At 33.2% G+C, this 23,820-nt stretch overlaps 1 protein-coding gene across 2 annotated transcripts in view; it reads right to left on the bottom strand.

Annotated features, from left to right (window-relative positions):
- LOC146995918 (uncharacterized) overlaps window positions 1–23,820 on the bottom strand; it is a 43,836-nt gene that overhangs the window by 15,200 nt on the left and 4,816 nt on the right. Inside the window, exons 1-2 of one of the 2 annotated variants that reach the window (XM_085822250.1) lie at window positions 3,206–3,563; window positions 2,171–2,334 (exon numbers count right to left, since the gene is read on the bottom strand). In XM_085822250.1, the coding sequence (XP_085678376.1) occupies window positions 2,171–2,334; window positions 3,206–3,284 (243 nt within the window). In that variant the 5' untranslated portion in view covers window positions 3,285–3,563. Of the gene's footprint in view, window positions 1–2,170; window positions 2,335–3,205; window positions 3,564–23,820 lie in introns of those variants that run through there. The other variant, XM_085822249.1, reaches the window with a different exon arrangement.

A 23,820-nucleotide genomic window follows, 5' to 3' on the forward strand; every position in this document is an offset into this window, starting at 1 on the left:
AATGGAAATTATTATAAACAAGAACGACATATCTATGAAAGTAGCAGAAGATGAAAAGGAAGACGAAAATTAATCGAATTTAATGTATATAAGTGTTGATCAAGAAAATAGATTAGATATTTGTTCGGATATTAATAAAGCATATAGGCCGGAAGTTAAACACTTAATTCAAAGATATATTCTTAATAGAACTATAACCCTATAGAAGAAACAGATGCTGCTTTAGATGAATTAAAGGAAGAAGTGTCTCAGGAAGCGAAAAGTGATGTTAAACGTGGACAAGGAAAACTGCAAAATGTAGAGGAAGGGAAGAATTTCATTCCTAAAAGACGAAGAAAAATTCCAGAAAAGAAGAAAAAAAGTTTAGGAAATCAAAGAGAGTAATGGGAAAAATAATGATTCCAAAAAACCCCACTTCAAAGCTAAGAAGTTCTAGAAAAAGAAAGAATTCAAAATCTGAGATATTGGTTGAAGATAATAATAGTGAAACAGAAATATCAACAGTAAAAAAGAGTAAACAGCAAGAGAGACTTCCAGCTGAAGAACTGGATCCTGGTATGTCTGAAAAACTTAAAAGAAGACAAGCCAAAGGAAAATCTACTAATATTGAAATGGATTTTATTTTAAAAGATAATCAACCTATTTCTTTGAGACCCAGACGTTTACCAATTATAGATAATCAAAGTGTCCAATTAAAACAAGAAAAATCTATTTTACAAATGGATTTGGATGCTAGATGTTTGGAAAGAAAACTTTCTATATCAGAACAGACTGTAGAAATGTTACAGAAGCAACTATCAGAATCAAAGAATGAAGTAGAAGCTGCAAAATTTCAGAGGAGAAACAAAGATAAAATCCTGTCTGAGAAAGAAAATAAAGTTCAAAATGTTAAATTGAACATGCAAGAAATGCTAGCTTTTGAAAAAGATTGCATGAGCGAAAGTATGGAGAAGAGATTATTTGCTAAACAAGAAGAACTTGGAAAAGACGCGAAGAAACAAATATTTAAAGTGAAAGAACGAAATAAGAAAGCATATAACACATATAACCTTCGAAGACGTTCTCCAAAATGTTATGAAATTAAAGATTTAGTAGCAATCAAAAGAATGCAATTTGGATCAAACGTTAAGTTAAAATCAAAGTATTTAGGCCTGTATAAGATTATCAAAGTAAAGAATAATGATTACTATGATGTTGTAAAAGAAGGAGATCATGAAAGACCCACAAAAACAACTACATGCGCTGAATACATAAAACCATGGACCCAAGCAGAAGATGATGTATAAAATAATACTGATTATGACATTTAAACCTGGAGTGATACAACTGATAATCGAACTCTGATTTTTCACCTAATAATGACTTTTATTTCAGTTAATCTTATTTTTAAGATGAAATAAAGTTTTCGAAAATGTTAAAGATTGAAGATATTTTTTGATTTAGATGAAATTTACTGAGAAATAGAAGGAACTGTTGATGATGTTATTGTTGCAAAGATAAAGGACAATTAAAATGTTTCCTTTCAATTTTGTCCTTAGCACGCAATCTTCCCCTCTCTCTTCGTATTTCTTTTCAGGTTTTGACTTATTGATGATGATGGTCCTTTTACCGAAGACAACGAATATGTAAGATGACCAATGATTTATGTTGTCAAGAGTAGAATAATGTCGTCGAGGTCAACGCATAGCAGGAAGGCTGAATGTGGGATTTTAAAACCATACCTTAATATTTCTCCTCGCACGCTGTTTCATTTTTAGCTATTGACTGCACGAGTGAAATTGATAGAACTCTCGCCACTTTTGTTTAATGAGAGGAGATGTAAGATGTTGTTTTATAGATGTAAGATGATATAGATCTTGTATTAATAGATAAACGGTGTTATAGATGCTGTATTAATAGATAAACAATCTTATAGATGTATTAAGGTTTCATTAAATGTGTTTTGTTTGAACATGAATTGTGATTTCAAGACTAAATAAGACACTCATTTTTTTTTTTTTTTTTTCCCTTCTATGCTGGACCTAAAAAGAATATGAAAACTATAAAACATTTTAATTTCCTCTGTGCTCATCAAGTACACATTTGCAATTCATAATGGCAAGTAAATAAATTATTTGTAACACAGCTTACATACCTCTACAGTATCATAAAAGAAAAAGAAATATCCCACCTTTGCAATTTCAATAGCTCTTTCTGCAACCTCTTCCCAGCAAAAAGAACGAAACTTTCCAAAATCTAATTCCTTGAGATGCCTGTTAACCAAAAATTTAACAAACTCTGGTTTTAGTTGGCTTGATTTAAACATTCTAAGCAGATCAGCAGAATATGTTCTCTCTAAACACACAAAAAAAGAGAATTATTACAGAACAAAAAAAAAAAAAAAAAAAAGTAATTAGATGCATGAAATCACATGTTGAAAATTTTTGATATAGGCAGTACCTACATATCAGAAAATGTTTTTTATATGGTTACTATCCTTACTACTGTAAAAAAATTTTTATTATGAGAAAAAATACAAAATTTTTACTCATAATTTTGCATTAGAGCATCACAGGCAACAGAATACGGATCGTTTATTTGGTCAAAAAAAATAAAACAAATAATTATATTTATTTTGATTAACTGAATATGTTCTTTATAACTCATATCAGTTAGCATACTAATTTAATTACAAGCAAAATTTTAATGTAGATAATTTATAAAAAAAGTACATACCCTAACTATTTAAATAGTATAAAAACCTGCACTTATCAATTTATATAAATTACAAATAAATAACGATTTCGAACAGCAATTTAAAATGTACATGAAAAAATACCACTTAAAAATTGCTAGATTTTGAAACTGTATACAATCCATTTTTCACTTAATCCCATATACCCACCATAAAAATAAACTGAAATCACACTGATCAGTTATATAACAAAGAAACACAATCCAGATGTCCAGATGTTGAAATCCAGATGTCCAATATCTGGCATGATCTAAAATCCATACCTCTAGATCACAAGCAACCACTTTTTTAGAATTTTTTTTTAAGTTTTACAATTGTGAATTTGATATTTTTTCATGATAAAACACTTGAAGAGTCCTGATTCTTAACTTAATTTCACTTTGGCACTGATGCTAACCTGGCAAATTATTATTATTATTATTATTATTATTATTATTTTTTGCTTTTATCACTGCATGAATATCAACATACCGCAGTCTGAGGAATGACTCCCACAGCAATGTCTAAACAATTTCTTTTTAAATATTTGTAATTGAATTCCAAAGACCATGGTAAGCTTGCATAGTGATATTACACTTGGCGATGATTACAGTACTCAGTGCGATGATGAGGAGAAATTTAACAGAAATTTCTTTCCATATGATAAAAATAGATTTTGTAAATGATACGAATAGGTTAAAAGATTACAGTTAGTGGTATGGAGATTTCCGGTTATGTTTTACCACCAATCCTCGAATTCCATATCACAGATTATGTTCTTACTGCATTAATATAAATATTAACAAGACATAGTGCACAATAAAAATTAAGCTTTATTTCGGAACTTCGCGCACACTGCCCGACAGCCTGCCTGTTTCGCTCTGCTCGCTACTCGTAAGAAACTTCTCCTCTAGGGTTGCCACGCTTATCGGAGGGCGCAAGGCGCGCTCCTTATTGCCATCACCACAGAGTTTCCCCCCAGTTCCCTTAATGGCTATTCAAAGGAACGACATAGGTTATGAAATTATCTCAGAGTATCCGTACTGTCGGGTATTTTTTACATGATTACAAAATTAGAATATAAAATTAGAAAAGATCAAAATGAAATTCAATATATAACAAGGTATTGACACATATAATAAACATGAAATAACAAGAAATATGTTAAGATATGAATTTTAAAAAAATGTTTTAAATTGTTATGTAAGAAGCAAGTTTCTTAGGGAAGTGAACATGTCTTCCCGATCTGGTGACAGTTTGTGTCTTAGAGAGTTCGTTTGCAGATTTATTCCGCTGAACTTTCTTTAAGTCTTTATTTGTTTTCAGTTCAGGCAAATTAGAGTCCGAAAGCAAATAGGCTGGTTTCACACGGTCTATAGACACAGTAGATTTCAGACCGTTAACATCAATTGTGAAAGTTTTGTCCGTTCTAGAAAGGACTTTATGCGGACCTGTATATGGTTGGCACAGAGGTGGCTTTACTCGATCGACACGTAAGTATACATGCGTACACGACTTTAAGGTAGCACTTACGTAACATTTTTCTTGGTAATGTGCAGATGTTGCTATTGGATTCAACTGTTGCATTCTATGCCGAAGATTCGTGATAAATTGTGTGTCATACGGAGATATCTTAGATGACGTTATCATATCACTAGGCAGCTTGAGAGTTGTGCCGTACACCAGTTCAGCACAAGATGACTGTAGATCTTCCTTTACGGCTGTACGAATACCAAGCATAACAACTGGTAGTGTTTCAGTCCAGTTATTGGTCTTGTGAGCCTTGAGAGAAGATTTTAAATGTCGATGAAATCGTTCAACAATGCCGTTGGACATTGGATGATAGGCTGTTGTTGTGATTCTGTTCGTACCCAAAATGCGCGTGAATTCTGAAAAAAGTGCGGATCTCATTTGAGAACCTTGGTCTGTTGTTATGATCGATGGGCAGCCAAAACGAGATATCCAACAGTTGAAGATGGCTCTGCAAATGGTTTCCGTTTTCATATCCGGGATGGGAATGGCTTCAGGCCATCTGGAGAATCTATCTATTAGAGTCAAAAGGTACACGTTGCCTTCTGATGGAGGTAACGGTCCAACGATATCCATATGGATTTCTGAAAAACGTGTATCAGGAAGAGAGAATGTGCCCAGTGGTGCTTTAGTATGCCTAGTAATTTTCGATTTTTGGCAAGATTCACAGGATTTCACCCAATTTTTGATATGACGTTTCATATCGGGCCATACATAACGAGAACAAATAAGCTTCGTAGTAGCTGCAATTCCTGGATGTGACAGATTATGCAGATGATTAAAGATGAGTCTGAGAAAGGAATTTGGAACAAATGGACGAGGAACGTCTGTTGATATGTCACACAGAATATTACCATCAGAATATTGGCACGGTTTAAATTCCAGTTTCAAAGATGATGTGTTGTTTTTGAGAAGGTCTTGTACCTCCGGATCATGCCTTTGAGCTTCCGAAAATTTTTTAAAATCCAAAAATGGAGATTTTGTTATGGAATCAATTTCGATTCTTGAAAGAGCGTCAGCAACGACGTTTTTTGAACCTTGCACATGCCTAATATCAGTAGAGTACTGAGAAATAAAATCTAAATGTTGCAATTGTCGAGGTGAACATTTATGAGGGTTCTGTTTAAAAGCGTATATTAACGGTTTTTGATCCGTATAAATTATAAAATTTCTGCCCTCTAACATGTGTCGGAATTTCTTAATTGCAGAATAAATAGAAAATAATTCCCTATCGTACGCGGACCATTTCTGTTGACTTTTATTGAGTTTCATAGAGAAAAATGCTATAGGTTCCCATGTTTGTTGAGACAACTGCATAAGTGTGCCGCCGATTGCGACGTCTGAGGCATCTACCCAGATGCTTAGCTGGGCTCCGGGAATAGGGTGTCTCAAAAGGGTAGCCTGAGCAATGGCATTTTTGGCAGCAATAAAGGCTTGTTCAGCATTCTCGTTCCAATTTAATTGTGGGGATGAATCCTGAACACGAGAACGAGATTTCTTTTTATTAATATAGCCTTCTAACAATTTTATTAAAGGGGAAAGAATATGTGCTGCTTTAGATATGAAACATCTGTAAAAGTTAAACATGCCTAAAAATCGGCGAAGCTGAGTGAGAGTGGTAGGTTGAGGAAAATCTAAAATACATTTGACTTTGTCAGGAAGAGGTTCAATTCCATTTTCACTAAGGTGAAAACCTAAGAAATCAATAGATGTTTGACCAAAGGTGCATTTTGAAACATTTATGCAAAGTCCATATTCCTGAAGTTTGGAAAATAAAGCTTTCAAATGCCTGCAATGTTCCTCAGAATCTTTAGAGGCTATGAGCAAGTCATCGACAAAAGCGTAAACGCCTTCTAAACCCTGCGTGACTTCATCTATAAAACGTTGAAAAGTCGCAGATGCATTGCATAAGCCGAATTGCATACGGGTACTTTCGAATAAACCGAATGGTGTGCATATGGCAGTTTTGTGGATGTCGGCTGGGTTAATTGGTATTTGATGGTATGCCTTAATCAGGTCGACATGACTAAAAATTTTAGTACCGTGCAATGCAGCAGTAAAATCGGCTAAGCATGGAATAGGGTATTTGTCTTTTATTGTTTGAGCGTTCAATGCTCGATAATCTCCTACAGGTCTCCATTCCAGACTTCCCTTTTTTGGAACCATGTGAAGTGGGGATGCATAATTGCTGCTCGAAGGTCTCAAATGCCCCAATTGCATCATAGTTTGAAATTCTTGTTTTGCTATTTTTAAGCGATCTGGAGCTAACCGACGAGGTTTTGCAACCACAGGTGGACCTTTAGTTATGATATAATGAACGGTGTTGTGTTTAACAGGTTGGTTAGGATCTGGTAATCTAGTAACTGAAGGAAATTCTTTTAAAATTTTGTGATATGGTGTATCATTAAATACAGTTTTTACTGAATAAATGCTTGCATTTTTCACGCAACCGATGGTTTTAAAATGCGTTTTTAAATCTTTGAGACATTTGTTTCTGAGATCAGGGACCAATTCAAAGAAATGGAGAAAATCTGCTCCAAGAATGGGTGTACTTAACATTTGCTATAAGAAAAGTCCATGTAAACTGTCGTCTTAATTTGAAATCCAAAGAAAGTGTTTTTTGACCATAAACATGAATAGTAGAAGAATTAGCAGCGAAAAGTGTTTGTTGGGACGAATTCCATTTCTGAGAATTATTTGCTGGAAGTAAGGACACGTCAGAGCCGGTATCGACCAAGAATGAAAGGTTTGTTCTACGGTCACGAACGAACAGGCGAAGTGAAACTTGAGGCAAAGAATAAGTCGCCTCTATTCTTTGCTGGTTTCGTTTCCCTGCCATGAACAAGGTTTTGTACATTTGTCATCTCTACACTTTTTCCCAAAACGTCTATGATACCAGCAAACAGAATAATCTCTCCTTTTGGAATTGCTTCTTTCCTTATTGCGATCTCCGCGATTTGGCGAGCGACCACGAGAAAGAGAAATGCGATCAATACGTTTGTTTAATTTTTCTATTTGTTTAAACAATTTATCCTCAAGAGACTGATCGACTGTGCGAGAAACGGCACAAGTCTCTGGGGTTGGATTTACTTCTAAAATTCTGTCGGCAATTTCTGCAGCTTTATCTACAGTTAAATTGGAAACCGCTGCCAAAATAGACTGAACAGTCGAAGGCAAACGTTGAAGGAATAATTCTAACATTAAGTTATCAGGAACATTTAAAGATTCTGCTCGACGCTTCATATTTCTAAGCAAATCGGAAGGTTTTCGAGAGCCTAATTCTTCTCCAGATAATAATTGGCGAATTTCTTGCTGAGAAGATTCTCCTGAACGATTTATTAACTCAGTTTTAAGCTTTGTATATGGATCAATAGGATCTAGTTTCATAAGTAAATCCCGTACTACTGATGCAATATCTGGAGGAAGATGAGCAACTACATAATTATATTTAGTAATGGATTCTGTGATAGGTTTGGGGTGGCAAGAGCAAAGGTACTTTCACACATAATAAACCATAAAGATGGGTCTGATCGGTTATAAACCGGAATTTGGACGGCATAATCATAAGACATTGTGCAAGGTTTTTAAGCCAAAATAAAAGCAAAAATTTAACTAAAGAAAATTAAATTAAATGATAAGTAGAAAACGTAATTATAAAATGATCTATAATTACTACTCATCTGTGATCCGGAGGATGAAAACCGATGTAATCCATTACTTCTGGTTTGGAGATCTTGAGTGATGGCTTGTAGTCAAAACCGAAAGTGCTTGAGAACTGTTCATACGATTTAACACAGTCCGGGTTACCATTATGGAGATTTCCGGTTATGTTTTACCACCAATCCTCGAATTCCATATCACAGATTATGTTCTTACTGCATTAATATAAATATTAACAAGACATAGTGCACAATAAAAATTAAGCTTTATTTCGGAACTTCGCGCACACTGCCCGACAGCCTGCCTGTTTCGCTCTGCTCACTACTCGTAAGAAACTTCTCCTCTAGGGTTGCCACACTTATCGGAGGGCGCAAGGCGCACTCCTTATCGCCATCACCACAGTGGTTTATGATTTGATATTCAGATAAGCACAGGATCACTGCCACCACAGGCGCTGACACACCAGCCGGCAGAATTCACGGGACATAAAAGTTTTAGAATTTAGAGATGCACCAGGTAACAAAATTAAGGGATGGCAAAATCTTTAGAATTTTGAGAAGGCATTCGGATTTTAAAATTTTTAGAATTTAGTAAAGTGCTTGGCAGCAGAATTTCAGAGTCACAGAGATTGCACTGGACTGCAAAATGCTTGTGTTGGCACTGGGTAAGCTTTAAGCATGTGTGGGAAATAGGGCTAAGTATAATAAATGACTAATATAATACAAGCTTAATTTTATCAACATGCAACAGAAGCAAAACAAAATTTAGCACAACAACATGTCTTTAGTCGTCAATCTCATGTACATCACCAATACTGTATAGTGGACACTAGTTAAGCTTTAGCCACGGATTAGGTGTTCAGATATCACAAACAAAAAAACGAAATTTTCCAATTAATGGAACTTTTTAAAAAGTGTGAAGAAATGGTGATAAATGAAGATGATATAACTTCATTGTGATGACAGTGCTTCAGTCCTCAATAAACTAATGGACAGTGAAATCCATAGCTGATTCTAAATCCAGAACATATTGCTACCAATAGAAAGAAAGTGACAGAGAGAGATGTTGCTGAGAATGAAAAAATTACAATTAAGAATTCAGAATGAAATTCTTGCAGTGGTGCACAGAGGAATTTTTCAAGATGGTGATGGGGGGTCGAAGGCCAAAAGTCCACCATTCTCGCATCATACCCCAATATGCCACCAAACATATTCTTTTGATTTTATTGATTGTTAGAAACAAAAACCAGTAAAAAATAAATTATGGAATAAATAATTAGCATTAATTAATAAAATATTAATAACAAATACTTAATTAAATTACCTGAAAGCACAATAATTTATGCATTTCCTTTTCTCAAAATTCAAAAATAAAAATAGCAAAGCAAATTCATCATTATAGAAGCACCAAGTCACAGAAGGAGGAGAAGAATCTCACTTTAATTTGTAATTACAAAACTAAAAACATGATGATTACAGTGTTTTCATTTACATTCACCAGTCTGCTTCTATAGGCTTACAAACCGTCACAGAATAAAATCTAGTTTTCTTGGAGTTTTTTTTTTTTATGATTTCATTTATAACTTTCTCAGGAGTAATGGTGATGTTGCTTGAATTCAGCAGAGCAAGAGCATTTAAATATTCATTATGCATGGTACCCTTAAGTATGTTCTCAGCCTTCTCAAAGTCGAAAAAGATATCTCACTTGTGCAATTCATTATAGGAAGAGTACACAAAATTTTTAGAGTCTTTTAACATGAGGATAAAATTCCTCACTGCAAGACAAATAATATTCAAATGCAGATGGTAAGGAATGATGATTCACTGTTATTTTTAAGTTTCAGCTTGGAAAGTAAAATATCTTCGAGCTGTAAAGTTTCGCCTTTTGAATAAAATTCAGCCAATTTCGAAAGTCATTTACATGTTCTGCATTATAAATTAAGTTCATCTTTGAGTTGTGAAAACATGTTGTTTATAAAAGGTAGAAAAATACTTCGCTTATGGTATTCTTCGGCATTAGCAGCTAGAACGTTATTACGATAACCGGAGCATTTTCTGCCATGAAACCTAGGCATTTTCAATTCTGTATTATTTCCTTCTGAATCCTTTCAATAATTTTTCAGCTTCAACATATATTTCTTTAAAAATAATATCAAGAATAATTTTAAAATCCTCGCGGCTTTCAATTACTGAGTCTGTGTAATTTAGAGCTTTCTTGAAATCAAGAGTAATTGATTGTAAATATTCACAAATTTTCTAGTTACAGTAAATAACTTACTTTAACACAACAGGAATATTAAGAAACCTGATTTCAATAATGAGGCATGAATTAAAGATGCATTAGTTGAGGCATCTATCTTTCCAAAACAAAATTTCCTCAAGGGCTGCTATAATGGCAGGAAAAAGCTCCAAGACAATTACAGAATCACATCTTTCAACCCATCTTGTCATGCACATTCTAACCAATTTTTGCTTTTTTTACTCTCAGCAATATTCTTCAATTTTAGCTTTTAGACAATGTTGTCATTTTGGTGCCTGAAAAAAGTATAAATTACTGATACAATTCCCAGGGAATTGTATCAGTAATTTATACTTCCAGAAGGAAACTGTATCAGTAATTCTGGGAATCGTATTATTCCCAGAAGAGAATTGTATTATTAATTTAGAAGTCTGGATCTCCGATATATTGCATGAAATGGATATTGCTACATTTAAACTGTGCAAATTGCAGTGGACAAATAAAGCAAGAGGATATCTTTCCTTTAAATGAGCATTTACGCCTTACAGTTCCTCACCCTTTGATCTTGTAGCTCCATCTTAACCCTGTCCCCTAAAAACGATAAATTTATTCTAAATGATTCCAAAGATTTTAAAATTGTTGATATTAGATCAATACTAGTACAACTAGTAACTGTAATAAATTTGTAGGAATTCTTCATGAATTAAATTATCATTAATAAAGCGTACAGCTAAAGATAACTGCTGAATCCCTGCAATATCAGTCATTTTGTCTGCAATGATGATGAAACACTCACTTTTGTTTACACTGTTGACAATATCTTTCAAAATAATTTCATTGGTTGATGAAATTATTTAGTTTTGTGTTTTCCAACTGATGTATTTCTCCCACTGTCTTTTAAATGTTTTTCTAGAACATCATCTCCAACTTCTGCATGAAATTTAACAAGCGCTGCAAAGTTTCCTTCATTTATATTCGGTTCCTTGGTTACATTTAAGGGACCATAATTCGAAAGTTCCCTTAAAGCAATTCTTGTTTACACATTTTTAATAACAGAACATTAAATTTGGTGATTTTTAGAAACTTCTCCAGCTTTCTTTTTGTCGATACTAACGATAGAATTTTCCCTATTTTTTTTTTTTTTTTTCAAATTTGAGTACCTTTGAGGCATTGTTGGTGATATTTTAAGCCTCTGAGCGGCACAGATTTTTGGATCTGTCATTAAACCCTATATTTATGCAGCATTTATTACCTAAATTTATATAATTACTTATTTTAGCTTCTATTTTCATAAATTTATATTCATTAAGATTACATTTACATTATTAAAGAAAGTAAGATAGCAAAATATTTTAAGTTATAAGCTAATATGTATCAAGTGACAAAAAATCTCATGACTGGATAAAGCCGGTCATGCCAATCAGGGTTAATGAATCGTGGTTTTTAAAATATTCTACAGCGTGGTTCCACTTTTTGAAAGGTTCTGATACTAATTTTCCAGTGCTTTGAATTTGTGGGCACCTACTTCCTTTGAAATATAGAACACAATATTTGCAGAAAGCACCACCCATTTTTTGAGAATATGACAACCAGTGTGATTCGGAAACGAACAGCATTAGAAATTAAAATTTTTTTTTATTATAAAAGTGTAATTGGGAAAGTATAATTTTTATCAAGGTACTATATATTGCTTAAAATATCAGTTACCTTAAAATCTGGTTAGGTCCCATAATTTTAATGTAATTCGCTACATCAAAATCAATTACTGTAATTTTTTATATTGGAGTTTGAATATTATTTTCATTATTTTGGCTGCAACTCGGATACCTTAAATTTTCACTTACTCCTCTTATACATTATCATCCAGTACCTTTTCAGGCTAAGGCAAACCATTTGTGGTAGAACAAAAATCATCTTTCACTTCCAGAATATTTTGTTTTTCATCTCCCCGTACATTTTTCCCAAAAGACAATAATGTGACTTGTTTTCTTCATGACTTTGATCACCCATTTTTATAATACTATAACGGTAAAAATCATATTTTTACAACTTGAAAATCAAAATGGATTTACGCTACATTGAAAGAATATACATGTTACATAGTCATGTAGAATCATGAAATACAAGTAATGAAAGAATTTTTGACTTTGCTGTCAATGTGGGCTTCCCAGTGCACATGGTGAGATGACTCAACTTTTGACCTTGTCTGTTAACAAAATAGGGAGGAAAGATAACCTATTCCTTCAAGAAGACACTAGAGTACAACAGTAAGCAAATGAATAGTTCAGTTCTGAGAAAAAGAGGGTGTTTTATGTTCACATGCAATTAAGTTCTGAAGGGGAAGAAAAAGAGAATAGAAATTTTATTTTTTCATTTATTAGGACTGAAATTATTGTAACCTTTGTTTGGACTTATCTTACATGCTATACACATAGGATTATAATCAATCAAAAAAAAAAAAAAAATCTAAGGGGATGGAGGAGGGATGTCCAGACCCCCCTTGTGCGCACCAATGAATTTTAGACATGGCAATTACATAATTTCAACAGTGGAAATCTGTAACTAAATAAGAAATAATGTCCATCTATGGAATTAAAGAGAAAGCATTAGCACAAAGAAACAAGCAAATTAAACAACTTACATTGAAAAAAAAAATATGTAATAAATTGGACAAATAAATACTGAGCTCTTTTTTTTCTCTCTCTCTATGTGTGTGTGGCTGTACATTTTGCTTTTCTTAAGGTCATAAATGCTTCATTATTTCATAAATCACTATTTCATATTTTTAATTTCATAATTTCTGCATGTCATCTTATTAGATTTAAACTGATGATTCAGTATCCCAAAAAATAGAAAAATCCAGAATTGCCAAAGTCCCAATGAGTCTAGATTTTGGGCTTTACTGTACCAACAATGTTTATGAAGGCGATGTCTCATTATAGAGAATTGCTTTGTGAATGAAAACTGTGACACATGACATTAGATAATTATTAAAAATAAAGGATTTCAAAAAAGACAAGTCTTTCAATTGGAAATAAATAAATAAGTAAATAAAATATTTATTCTTACTTAGAGATCTGTATATGTTATTTAAGATAGTACATCAATACTATGCACAGACCAGCTTTGATCAATCTTGATTCATTAAAGTCCAGTTTGAAAATTTCAAAAGAAACTAAATTTTAATTGAGCAAAATATAAATAAATTTTAAAAATTTAGTATATAGAATTATTTTTAATACATAAATGATGGTTATTTTCTTCCTTTATACAGTGAAGTTTCCTTTTTTATGGTATTATTTTATGTGGTTTAAACGTTATGCGAACTAATATATTTTTGGAGTTCCTAATACATAAATGTTTGTTCTTGAGCTCTGACAGCTCAAGTTTGAGCCTAGAAGAAACATGAACCTAATTTATTGGAACTTCGTAAGATGTACAAAATAAAAAACATTACTGAAAAGAGGTGAAGCATGACATGACTGAACCATCTTGAACTGTGTCCAGACAATTAAGTTGTTATAAATACTGGAAGAAAAGCTGTCAAAGTAGAAGAGTCGAAATTATAATCAAGAAAATACCATTTACTCATAGCCTTTTGGGAAGTTTACAATTTGGATTCCAAACCCCTGGCCATTTGGAGGGTTAATGGCAAGCAGTATGAGGGTAGCACAGAGCGACGTTATACCATACTGTGAAAATGATTTTATTGGTTTAGCAACTCATTTTGCTAATACAAAGTCCTAGACCCAGACGTCCAATACCCAGAATAATCTAAAATCTGGACCTTAAAACCACCACCAAAAATTTTTTTAGGAATTTTTTTTTTTATACTTTACGTATTTGACTGTTTCCCCCGTAAGAAGACATGTGGAGAATTACGATTCTTAATTTCTCTTCGGCACTAAATAAAATACCTCATCATTAAAGAAACAATCATTTTAGCACAAATTTGTCTGATCAATAATTTGGCTCTGTAGCTGCGTAGCTGCTTGGCATACATCTCAAACAAAAACATTCTACACAGAAACATTGCTAATATTTTATTGCATATCTATGACGCCAACCTGGCGAATCATTATTTATTATATTTTACTTTCATCACTGTATGTTTATCAACACATGACAACTTGCGTAATGACTTATGCAGTGATGCCTAAACAATTTTTTTTTATATTTGTAAATGAATAGCAAAGAACATAGAAACCTTTTATGTTGACATTATGCTTGGCAATGATTACAGATATGCTAAATGTTGACAAGGGAAAATTTAATAAAAAATTCTTTCCATATGCGAAAAATAGATTCTGTTAATGACACTCATAGGCCAAAAGATTACATTTAGTGTTAATTGTTTATCACATAAACCCAGAACTGGCGCCAGAGCTTGCATGGCCGCACCAGGTGGCATAATATAGGAAAGACAAGATTTTTCGAATTCAGAGAAGCACCGAGCAACAAAATTTAGGAATGAAAATACTTTTGGAATTTAAAGAAAGCAGTGGGGCCCAAAATTTAGGAGCAGAAAAAATTTAAAACTTAGGGAGGCGCTTGGTAGCAGACTTTAGGACCTGCAGAGACTGCATCAAGTGACAAGATATCTAGGGCAGGCCCTTGATAACACTTAAGTATCTGTGAGAATTATTTATTCAGGACCCTTAAGCATGTGCAAGAAATAGATGTAAATATAATAAATAACTAAGCTAATACAATTCAGGCTTAATTGTCTCAGTGTGTGATAGAGGCAAGACAAAATGTAGCGAAACAACTTGTCTTCTGTCGCCAATCTCATGATACATAGACAATAATGTACAGTGGACACTATTAAACTAGGCTAAAATTATACTTTACCAATTCCAAGGAATTTCAATTAACATAGCTGATTATGCTGTTCCTTAACTTTCTGATTTGATCCAGCTTATTATTTTTTTGCAGGCTGCTATTATTACAGCAAATTTATAAAAAATTAGAGTTCCAGCTTTCAATTATGTCAAAAAGAGTTTCTAATTCTGGAGCTGCAACAGGAGCTACAAAGCGAAAGCATACTTCAGTGTCCATTAAACAAAAAATGGAATTGTTGCAAAAAATGGATAAAGGTATATCTGTCTCAAAATTATGCAAGGAGTATGACATTGGAAAGTGAACTGTATATGACATAAGAAAAGAAGAAAAGGAACTTTTTGTGGATTCCGACACTCCACTTGCAATGAATAACAGAAAAATTATTCACTATACATATTTGGCTATGTATCATGAGATTGGACAAGTTGTTTCACTAAATGTTACCTAGCTTCTATTGCGTACTGACACAATTAAGCCTGAATTGTATTAGTTATTTATTATACACATGTCTATTTCTTGCACATGCTGCTTAAAGCTTATCTAAGTACTGAATAAATAAATTCCTACATATACTTGAAGCTTATCGAGGGCCGGCGCTAGATATCTTACTGCCTGATGCAGTCTCTACGAGTCCTAAATTCTTACCAACGCCTTCCCTAAATTCTGCCACCTAGTGTGGCCATACGAGCCCTGGCACTAATTCTGGGTTTATGTGAATAACAAATCAGTTATTCTTAATTCAAATAGCACTAAATGTAATCTTCTGGCCTTTGAGTATCATTAAGAAAATCTATTGTTAGCATATGGAAAGAATTTTTTGGTAAATTTTTCCTCATCAACATTTTTTAGCGCATTTATCTTAAATTTGTAGTCGTCGTCAAGCGTAATGTCAACATAAAAGTTTACCATACTCTTTGTTATTTAATTACTAACATAAAAAATTGTTTAGGCATGGCTACATTACTCAAGTTGTCATATGTTGATAAACATATGGTGATGAAAGCAAATATAATATATAATGATTCACCAGGTTGGCATGAGGGATTATTATTATTATAAGGGCACAGCCCCAATCCTCCTAGCCAGCACAAGCCGGCCGTATAATAAAAAAAAGGGACTAGCCAGAAAAAAATAAATATAAGAAAAAACATATAAAGTCGAAAATCTGACTCTCAGTGCCGAATTCCAATTCTATCTTTGTTCGTACAGTCAAAAGTCGCAATGCACCCTTCTTCCATCATGCACTATCATCTTCGTCCAGCATTTATTTGCACTGCCCCCAGCAGTCGTCTTGAGCACAATATGTATTTATAAGTGTGTCTTTTGTTCAAGTTATTTCCGTCAGCGGGGCTACGTGGCCAATATGCTAACTACCCAGTGGACCGGCTGCCTCGCTGTCGGTGGAAAGAAAGAAAGTCAAAAGTCGTTAATCCGGACTCGTCGGGACTTCGGCGATTCCGGATTATAGACCATCAGTTTAAATCTGGTCAGATGGCATGCAGAAATTACAAAATTAAAAATATGAAACCGTAATTTATGAAATAAAAAACAATTATGATCTAAAGGGTATCAAAATTTACAAAAAAAAGCTTAATATTTATTTGTTTACTTTATTAAACATTTCTTTCAATGTAAGTTGTTTAAGTTGCTTCGTTTTTTACGTGATAATACAATCTCTTTAATTCTATAAACAGACATAATTTCTTGTTCAGTTACAAAGTTCCGCTGTTCAAGTCCTATAATTGCTGTGTCTACCGACTAATTTGTCAATCGAAATTTTTTCGTTTTCAATAACCTCTGTTACTTTCTTCGCTATCAGAAGCGAATTATAATGACGAGGAATTCGATTTAAATCATATCAAAGACGGGTGTACATCGAGATGAAATACGACATTTAGTAAGGAATTATAAGCCAAATAAAATAAAAACATCTGCCCGGAAGATAAGGCTAGTGCTGACAGATCAACTTCCAATTCATTGCGCGTTGCGGCATGAAATTGATAAACAGATTTCGGATTTCGAAACATACTTTCGCTTTGTAGATCCTTTACATATTAGTAAATATATATCGGAAATTCTATTTGAAATAATCGAAAGTTCAAGCTTACTTTTATAAAATTGCTCTAACAGTCTGCAAAAAATAATAAGCCGGATCTAATTTGAAGATTAAGGAACAACACAATCTGCAACATTAACTGAATTAGATAATTTTAGCTTAACTTATACCGTCCGTTACACATTAAACGCGCATGCGCACACACATATTCGCAGCCGTAAAGATCTTACGCGCACTCGTAAACGCGACGCATGCGCAGAAAGTTTGTAGCTTTGAAATCCGGATTATAGATCATTCCGGATTATGGGCGTCCGAATTAACGACTTTTGACTGTATTTATAATCTTCATTATTGTCTTTCCAAAATCTTTCAAATTTGAATAGTTCCTTTTAAAATCTTCCCTAAAATTCTTTCCATATTTCTCTCTTGCACTCCTGGTAAGCGTACATTTATCGACGTAGTGCTTGGCGGCCCCAAACTTATCACATATTAAGCATTTATTATTATTTTTCAGATGGAACCGATTAAAATAAACCTGGAAAAGCCCTTGATTAGTCAGTACCTGATTTATATCTAAATTATTTATAATATTCATCTTCTTGTTTAACTTTATTTTTTTCATTAACTCTTTTTCTCTTATTAGACGACTCCCAGCAAAAATTCCATTCTGTATAAAACCAGTTTTCGATTTCAGCAATACTCTTCTTTTTTTTTCTTTTCTTTCTTTTTTTTTTTTTAAGTCTTGGATATCAAAATTATCAGTCCCATTCCCTAGTGCTGCCATTTTAGCAAGGGTGTCCGCTCTTTCATTTCCGACAATGCCACCGTGTGATTTCATGTTTTCTTTCAGCCTTTTTAAACAAGTCTTGTTGTCAGTGATATAAAATATCAGTAAGTGCAAAATCAACAATGTTATCTATGTAGAATGTTTCATTTTGAGATGCATGCTAAGCAGATATGCAGCAATGAAGCCAAATTATTGATTAATACAAATTTATGCCAAAATGATTGTTTTTTCAATAAAGAAGTATTTTATTTAGTACTGAAGTAAAATTAAGATACAGGATTCTCCATGTGTTTTATTATGTGCAGGGAGGAATGCATGCTTAAAGTATAAAAAAAAAGTTTTTGGTGGCTTTGAAGTCCGGATTTTAGATTATTCCGGATCTTACTGAATACACACATACTGAAATTAATGAGTTAGTTTCGCTTACTAAAGTTTCTCTACGTCAAAGCCACTTTGTTTTCCAAAATGCATATTTTCGTCAAGTTGAAGGATTTGCTATGGGTAATCCTCTCAGTCCGGTACTTGCTGACATTTATATGCACTATTTTGAGATGAAATTATTTGATAAACTATCTTTTCGTCTTTGGATTCGGTATGTTGATGACACTTTCGCACTTTTTGACGGTTATAAAGAGGATTTATCCGAGATTCTATCTATTATGAATTCAATTGATCCAGCCATCCAATTCACTCTTGAAATTGAATCCAACAATTCCCTCCCTTTCCTCGATATTCTTATAATCCGCAATGAAACTGATTTTAGCACCACTGTGTACCGTAAACCATTTGCAGTTTGTTTACCACCCCATGCCAAGTCATGCCACCCTGTTAAGCAAAAAATGGCTTCTTTTTACTATTATGTATTCCGCGTGCTTAAAGTTTGTTCCTCTGAATCTTTGCTTAGCAATGAACTTAATTATTTGAGAGCAGTTGCAATTGACCGTGGATTTTCTCCCGTGATTATTGATAAAGCCGTTAAAAAATTCCTTCCAAATCATTCTTATCAAAGAAGACATTCCACTGTTAGAAATAATATTAATGACCATGTCGTGCTTCCATTTTATCCTTCTATTAGCTATAAAATTGCACGGATTCTCCAGAAATTTAATTTTCAAGTCGATTTCTCCCCCATTAATAAAATTCACCTTTCGATTCTAAAAGATTGCGTTTCTGTCTTGAATTCTTGGGGAATTTATAGTATATCGTGTCAGTGTGGTTTAAGATATATCGGCCAAACGAAAAGAATGTTGAAGTTTCGTATCAAGGAACATGAATCTTATGTCAGAAAAGGCGAAATTAACAAGTCTTCAATAGCGTATCATAGTTGGACTTTTATCCATAATTTTGATTTTGGATCTGCAAAAATTATCCAAAAGGCTTCTTCCATAGGTGAATTGGATTTTCTTGAGGCTTTTCACATTCACAAAGATTTAGCAGGTTTAATTAATGATTTGAAGTCCAATCCAGTCCTTCCTAATGCCTTTAAAATTCTACTATCTTAATTCTGTTATTTTTGCCGATAGATGGCGTTACCTCCTCGCGTTTGGTACTAAGCATTTTAAGGGTATAAAAATTCGTTCAGTGGTTGCTTTCCATTATTTGAAGTTCAGATTTTTAGCGTAAGGTGCATTTGCCCCTCGCTCCCTATTTTAACTTCGCTAATTTTTCATGCTCGATCAGATAGCCTGGCTCAGTAAAAGTAGGCGGCCAGTGCAACTCTGATTAAAAATCTAGTTATAACCACGTGCAGTGCTGATAAGGACCACGTGTTTCTGTGACTCCTTCTCCTTTATTTTCTTTCTAGGTATTTCTTTCTCCTGATGAGGAGGGACCTTTAGCTGCCCTCGAAATCGATTGTGTGTTTCATTATACCTACGCTAAATACAAGGTTGTTCTTACGATTTTGATTGTCACATTAGCGTGTTTCTCTTCTAGTCTAAATTGAAAATATTAGCACAAAAAAGGAAAAAAGAAAAAAACTTTTGAACTATGCCCAAAGGGGCATTTTTTTAACGTTTTGCACGTTACTTTTATTTATTAAATATTATTTTCTTCGCATTTTAACCATAAAACTCAATTCAACAGTGATATCACAAAATAATTTAAAAAGAGCATATCTTTAGAATTTCTAATGCATAGTCTCGCATGCTGAAGATAAAAATGCTTTTTTTTTTTTTTTTTTTTTGCCATTGCTCGCTTTGAAATCATCGAGTTTGTTAATAATAAATTTGTTAAAGATTTACAAAATATGAAACAGATAATGAAACAAATTCTAAATTTGGGCTTCCAGATGCCCATATTCGAGTGGAGGACTACATTATTCAAAATTTGACATCTCTAGGTACTGCTGTCTCTTCACAGTGCAAGAAACATAGATTCATTCATATAGATTCTCCATTATTTAATTTCTTTAAATATAATGCAGGGCTATAACATTTGGTGGCAACAATTTGAAAAGTGAAACGCCATTCATAGTGAAACAACACAAAATGCCCAAATGAAATTAATATCCCTTCTGGACAAATTGCCTCTTTAGATTAAAAAAACAACTTACATTGAAAGAAATGCTTAATAAGGCAAACAATTAATTATCAAGCCCTTTTTTTGGGGGTAAATTTTGATTCCTTTAAGGTCATTACATGCTGTAATATTTTACAAGCAACTGCTTTGTTTTTTTAATTTCATAATTTTACGTATCATATAATTAGATATAAACTGATGATCTAAAATCTGGAATCGCTGAACTCCTGATGAGTCCGGATATCGGAATTTGTACCATCTAAATTATGAAAGGGAAAAAATTAAAAATAATGCAGATTTCACTGTAAATAATTTTAAACACTAATCAATTCTCTTGCTTTTAAAATTAACAAAATGAAATAAATTGTAAATTCAAAATATATGCATTAAAAACATGGGAGAGTAATAGCATTTATAAAATGGTAAGAAGACTTTTATAGTATGCTTAATTTTTCTGCAAGAAAGGGTGTTAAAATAATAAATAAATTTATTTTGGAGAAACCTATAGAGCAGGGGTGGTTAACCTGCGGCTCACGATCCACTTGTGGCTCTTTGAAGGATTATTTGTGGCTCTCAATAAATGTTCCTTTTAATTTTTGTGTTATTATATTTTAAAAACTTGTTTGTGCTTCAAAATGTTTTCTAAATTACTGACAACAAATATGAAAGACTAAGTGCAACGTTGTAATAAATTTCATTTCTGTCCAAGTTAACTCTTTCGCAACGAGAGAGGGCAAAATCTCTTTTCCCCAAACATCGAAAATGCCTGTGTCTACAAATTTCTCCCGGAATGCTTTTCCTTCCCCCTATGACAAATTGAACACTACAGTGCTAACAATAGCCTACTTACTAAAGCGAGAACGTCTTTCTTGGATGCTTTCACCCTGTGTGAAGTTCCCCATTGGGACGGGATTGCAGCTTCGGACTAAAAAACTAAACATTGACAGCAAACAAAGAAAAGAGAAGGTGCATTAAAATAACAGAACTACTTTTAGTCGTTTCAAAAGAATGATTGACATATCATTTAACAACACCTAAAAGCAATGAGCGATGCAGTAACGTGATGGAGGAAAGCACTAGGTAGGAAATTATTCAGGCGTTTGGGGGGTCCAGCCAATACCTGAATGCGATTTTAGACCGATTTTGAATTTGTAACCTTTCATTGCAATGGATAGTTGATATTGCGCTCTGAAGGAAACAATTTGTATCACTCTTGCTACGGATATAATTTGTAATTTTTGGTAAGTTAACTATAATTTGCTTCATAGTATGTAACACGTGTTGTTATTGTTTTAATAACACAAAACTTGTATTTTCTAAATTTCTTTATTTATTTCCAGTTCTTTTAAAAATATGATGACAGAGAACAAAAATTAAAAAAAAAAAAAAAATATGAGCAAGAAAATAGGGAACTACTCTGATATGCGCCCTCATGTCACCAAATTTCTCGCCAAACATTTTTGGCGAGAAACTCCACGCTGCCATATTGCTATCTAAATTTTTGTCTACATTTCAAACTTTAAGCCTAAAATGTCTCCAAAAACAAACCGTTTTGAACACACAATTTAAGCTGAAAATCCGAAACAAAAACAAAAACTTTAGATAGCAAAACCGTAAAGTTTCTAACCAAAATTATTTGACAAGAGTCCATGTACACAGCGATATGCTTTATCTTCAAAAAACGTCTACGAATGGCACAATCTAGGCAACGAACGAATCTACGAATGATGCACACCTCGTTTTAATAAATTAACATAACAACAATAAATTTCAAAGAATATCATGTATACAGCGTCCTGTTTCAACTTAAGAAAACATCTACGAATTGCACATTTTAGGCAACAAACGAATTTACAAACTATGCACACCTCACGTTAATAAATTAACATAACAATAAATTTCAAAGAATACCATGTACACAGCGTCCTGTTTCAACTTAAAAAAAACATCTATGAATTGCACAATTTAGGCAACAAACGAATTTACAAACTACGCACACCTCACTTTAATAAATTAACATAACAACAATAAATTTCAAAGAATACCATGTACACAGCGTTCTGTTTCAACTTAAAAAAACACCTACGAATTGCACAACTTAGACGATACGCACTAATCAACAAAATAACTAAAATAAATTTCAAACAATTAAAAAAAAACAATAACGACAGAAATTCATACTACAAAACAATGAACATAACATTCTACAAAATAAGAACAAGAATAAAATAAAATGCACTAACCATGAATCAATGCTTTTTCTAACAGCAGAAATACCGCCTTTAACATGCCGCCACGTAATCACTATCGGATTTATATGACACCAAGACACACTATCCAGAAAATCCATACTTTAGTTCACAAATAAAATAAAATAACATATAATCACAAATCCCTACTTCTATTATGCACAGCCACTAAAAATAATCTCCCAGACCTTCTTTCCACACCTCCAAATACCCACTGCCCCTCAACAGAATGGCCACGACGATATTTCCTTTTGTCGAACTTCAATTCAACAACTTCCACCATTTTACCTTCTCAGACATACAGCATGACGCGAACCAACGAACTCCAGTGAAAGATTCTTCAACGTCAACAGGGTTGCCATACAAAACATGCAATAGCGCCAAAAACCAGCGCAGAACACATATCGCAACATTTGGTGAAATTAGGGCGTATATCAGAGTTGTACCAAAAATAGAAGTTTTAATAATGAGTGGGAGGATAATTTCGTTTTTATTGACAATAACAGAGAAGCATTATTTATGTGTTGTTTGTAACTCTACAGTCAAAAATTATAAAGCTACCAATTTACGTCGACATTATGAAACCAATCATTCTCAGTTTTCTAATCAGTATCCACCAAATTCCAAATTAAGATCAGATAAACTTGCTTCTTTAAAATCAAATTTAAATACACAACAGTCAATTTTGATGACCTTCAGCAATCAAGCTAATAATGTGGCTGGAGCAATTTCGTTATTGCCTGGAATACTGCTCTTGCAAAATGCCCATATGGAGAGGAAGAGTTTATTAAAAAAAATCTTTGAAGATGTATTTAAAATTTTAGATCCAAATAATGCAACATTAAACAAAGTTGTTTGACAAATTCCCATCTTGAGACACACAACCAAATGACGCATAACTGCAATTAATACATCTCTTGAATATAGTTTTAAAAATGATTTGAAGAACTGTATTGCATTCAGCTTAGCCACTGACAAATTAACAGATATCATAGATCTTCTGCAATTGGCAATTTTCATACGTTTTGTTTCACCTGACTTCACTGTTAAAGAAGAATTACAGTTAAATACCGAAAATCCGCCGACTTGAAATCCGCGTTGTCTCTCAAAGCATAAACATTTAGTTTATAGGTTCCAGAAACCGCAACACGGAGTACGAAATATCAAAGAAAAAATACTTACTGGATAATGACATCATAATTACCAAATAATAATGAGTCATAAC

Source organism: Stegodyphus dumicola, chromosome 8, assembly GCF_044657685.1.
Source record: "Stegodyphus dumicola isolate Sdum_Otavi_A_Nest chromosome 8, ASM4465768v1".
NCBI classification, from domain to species: domain Eukaryota; kingdom Metazoa; phylum Arthropoda; class Arachnida; order Araneae; family Eresidae; genus Stegodyphus; species Stegodyphus dumicola.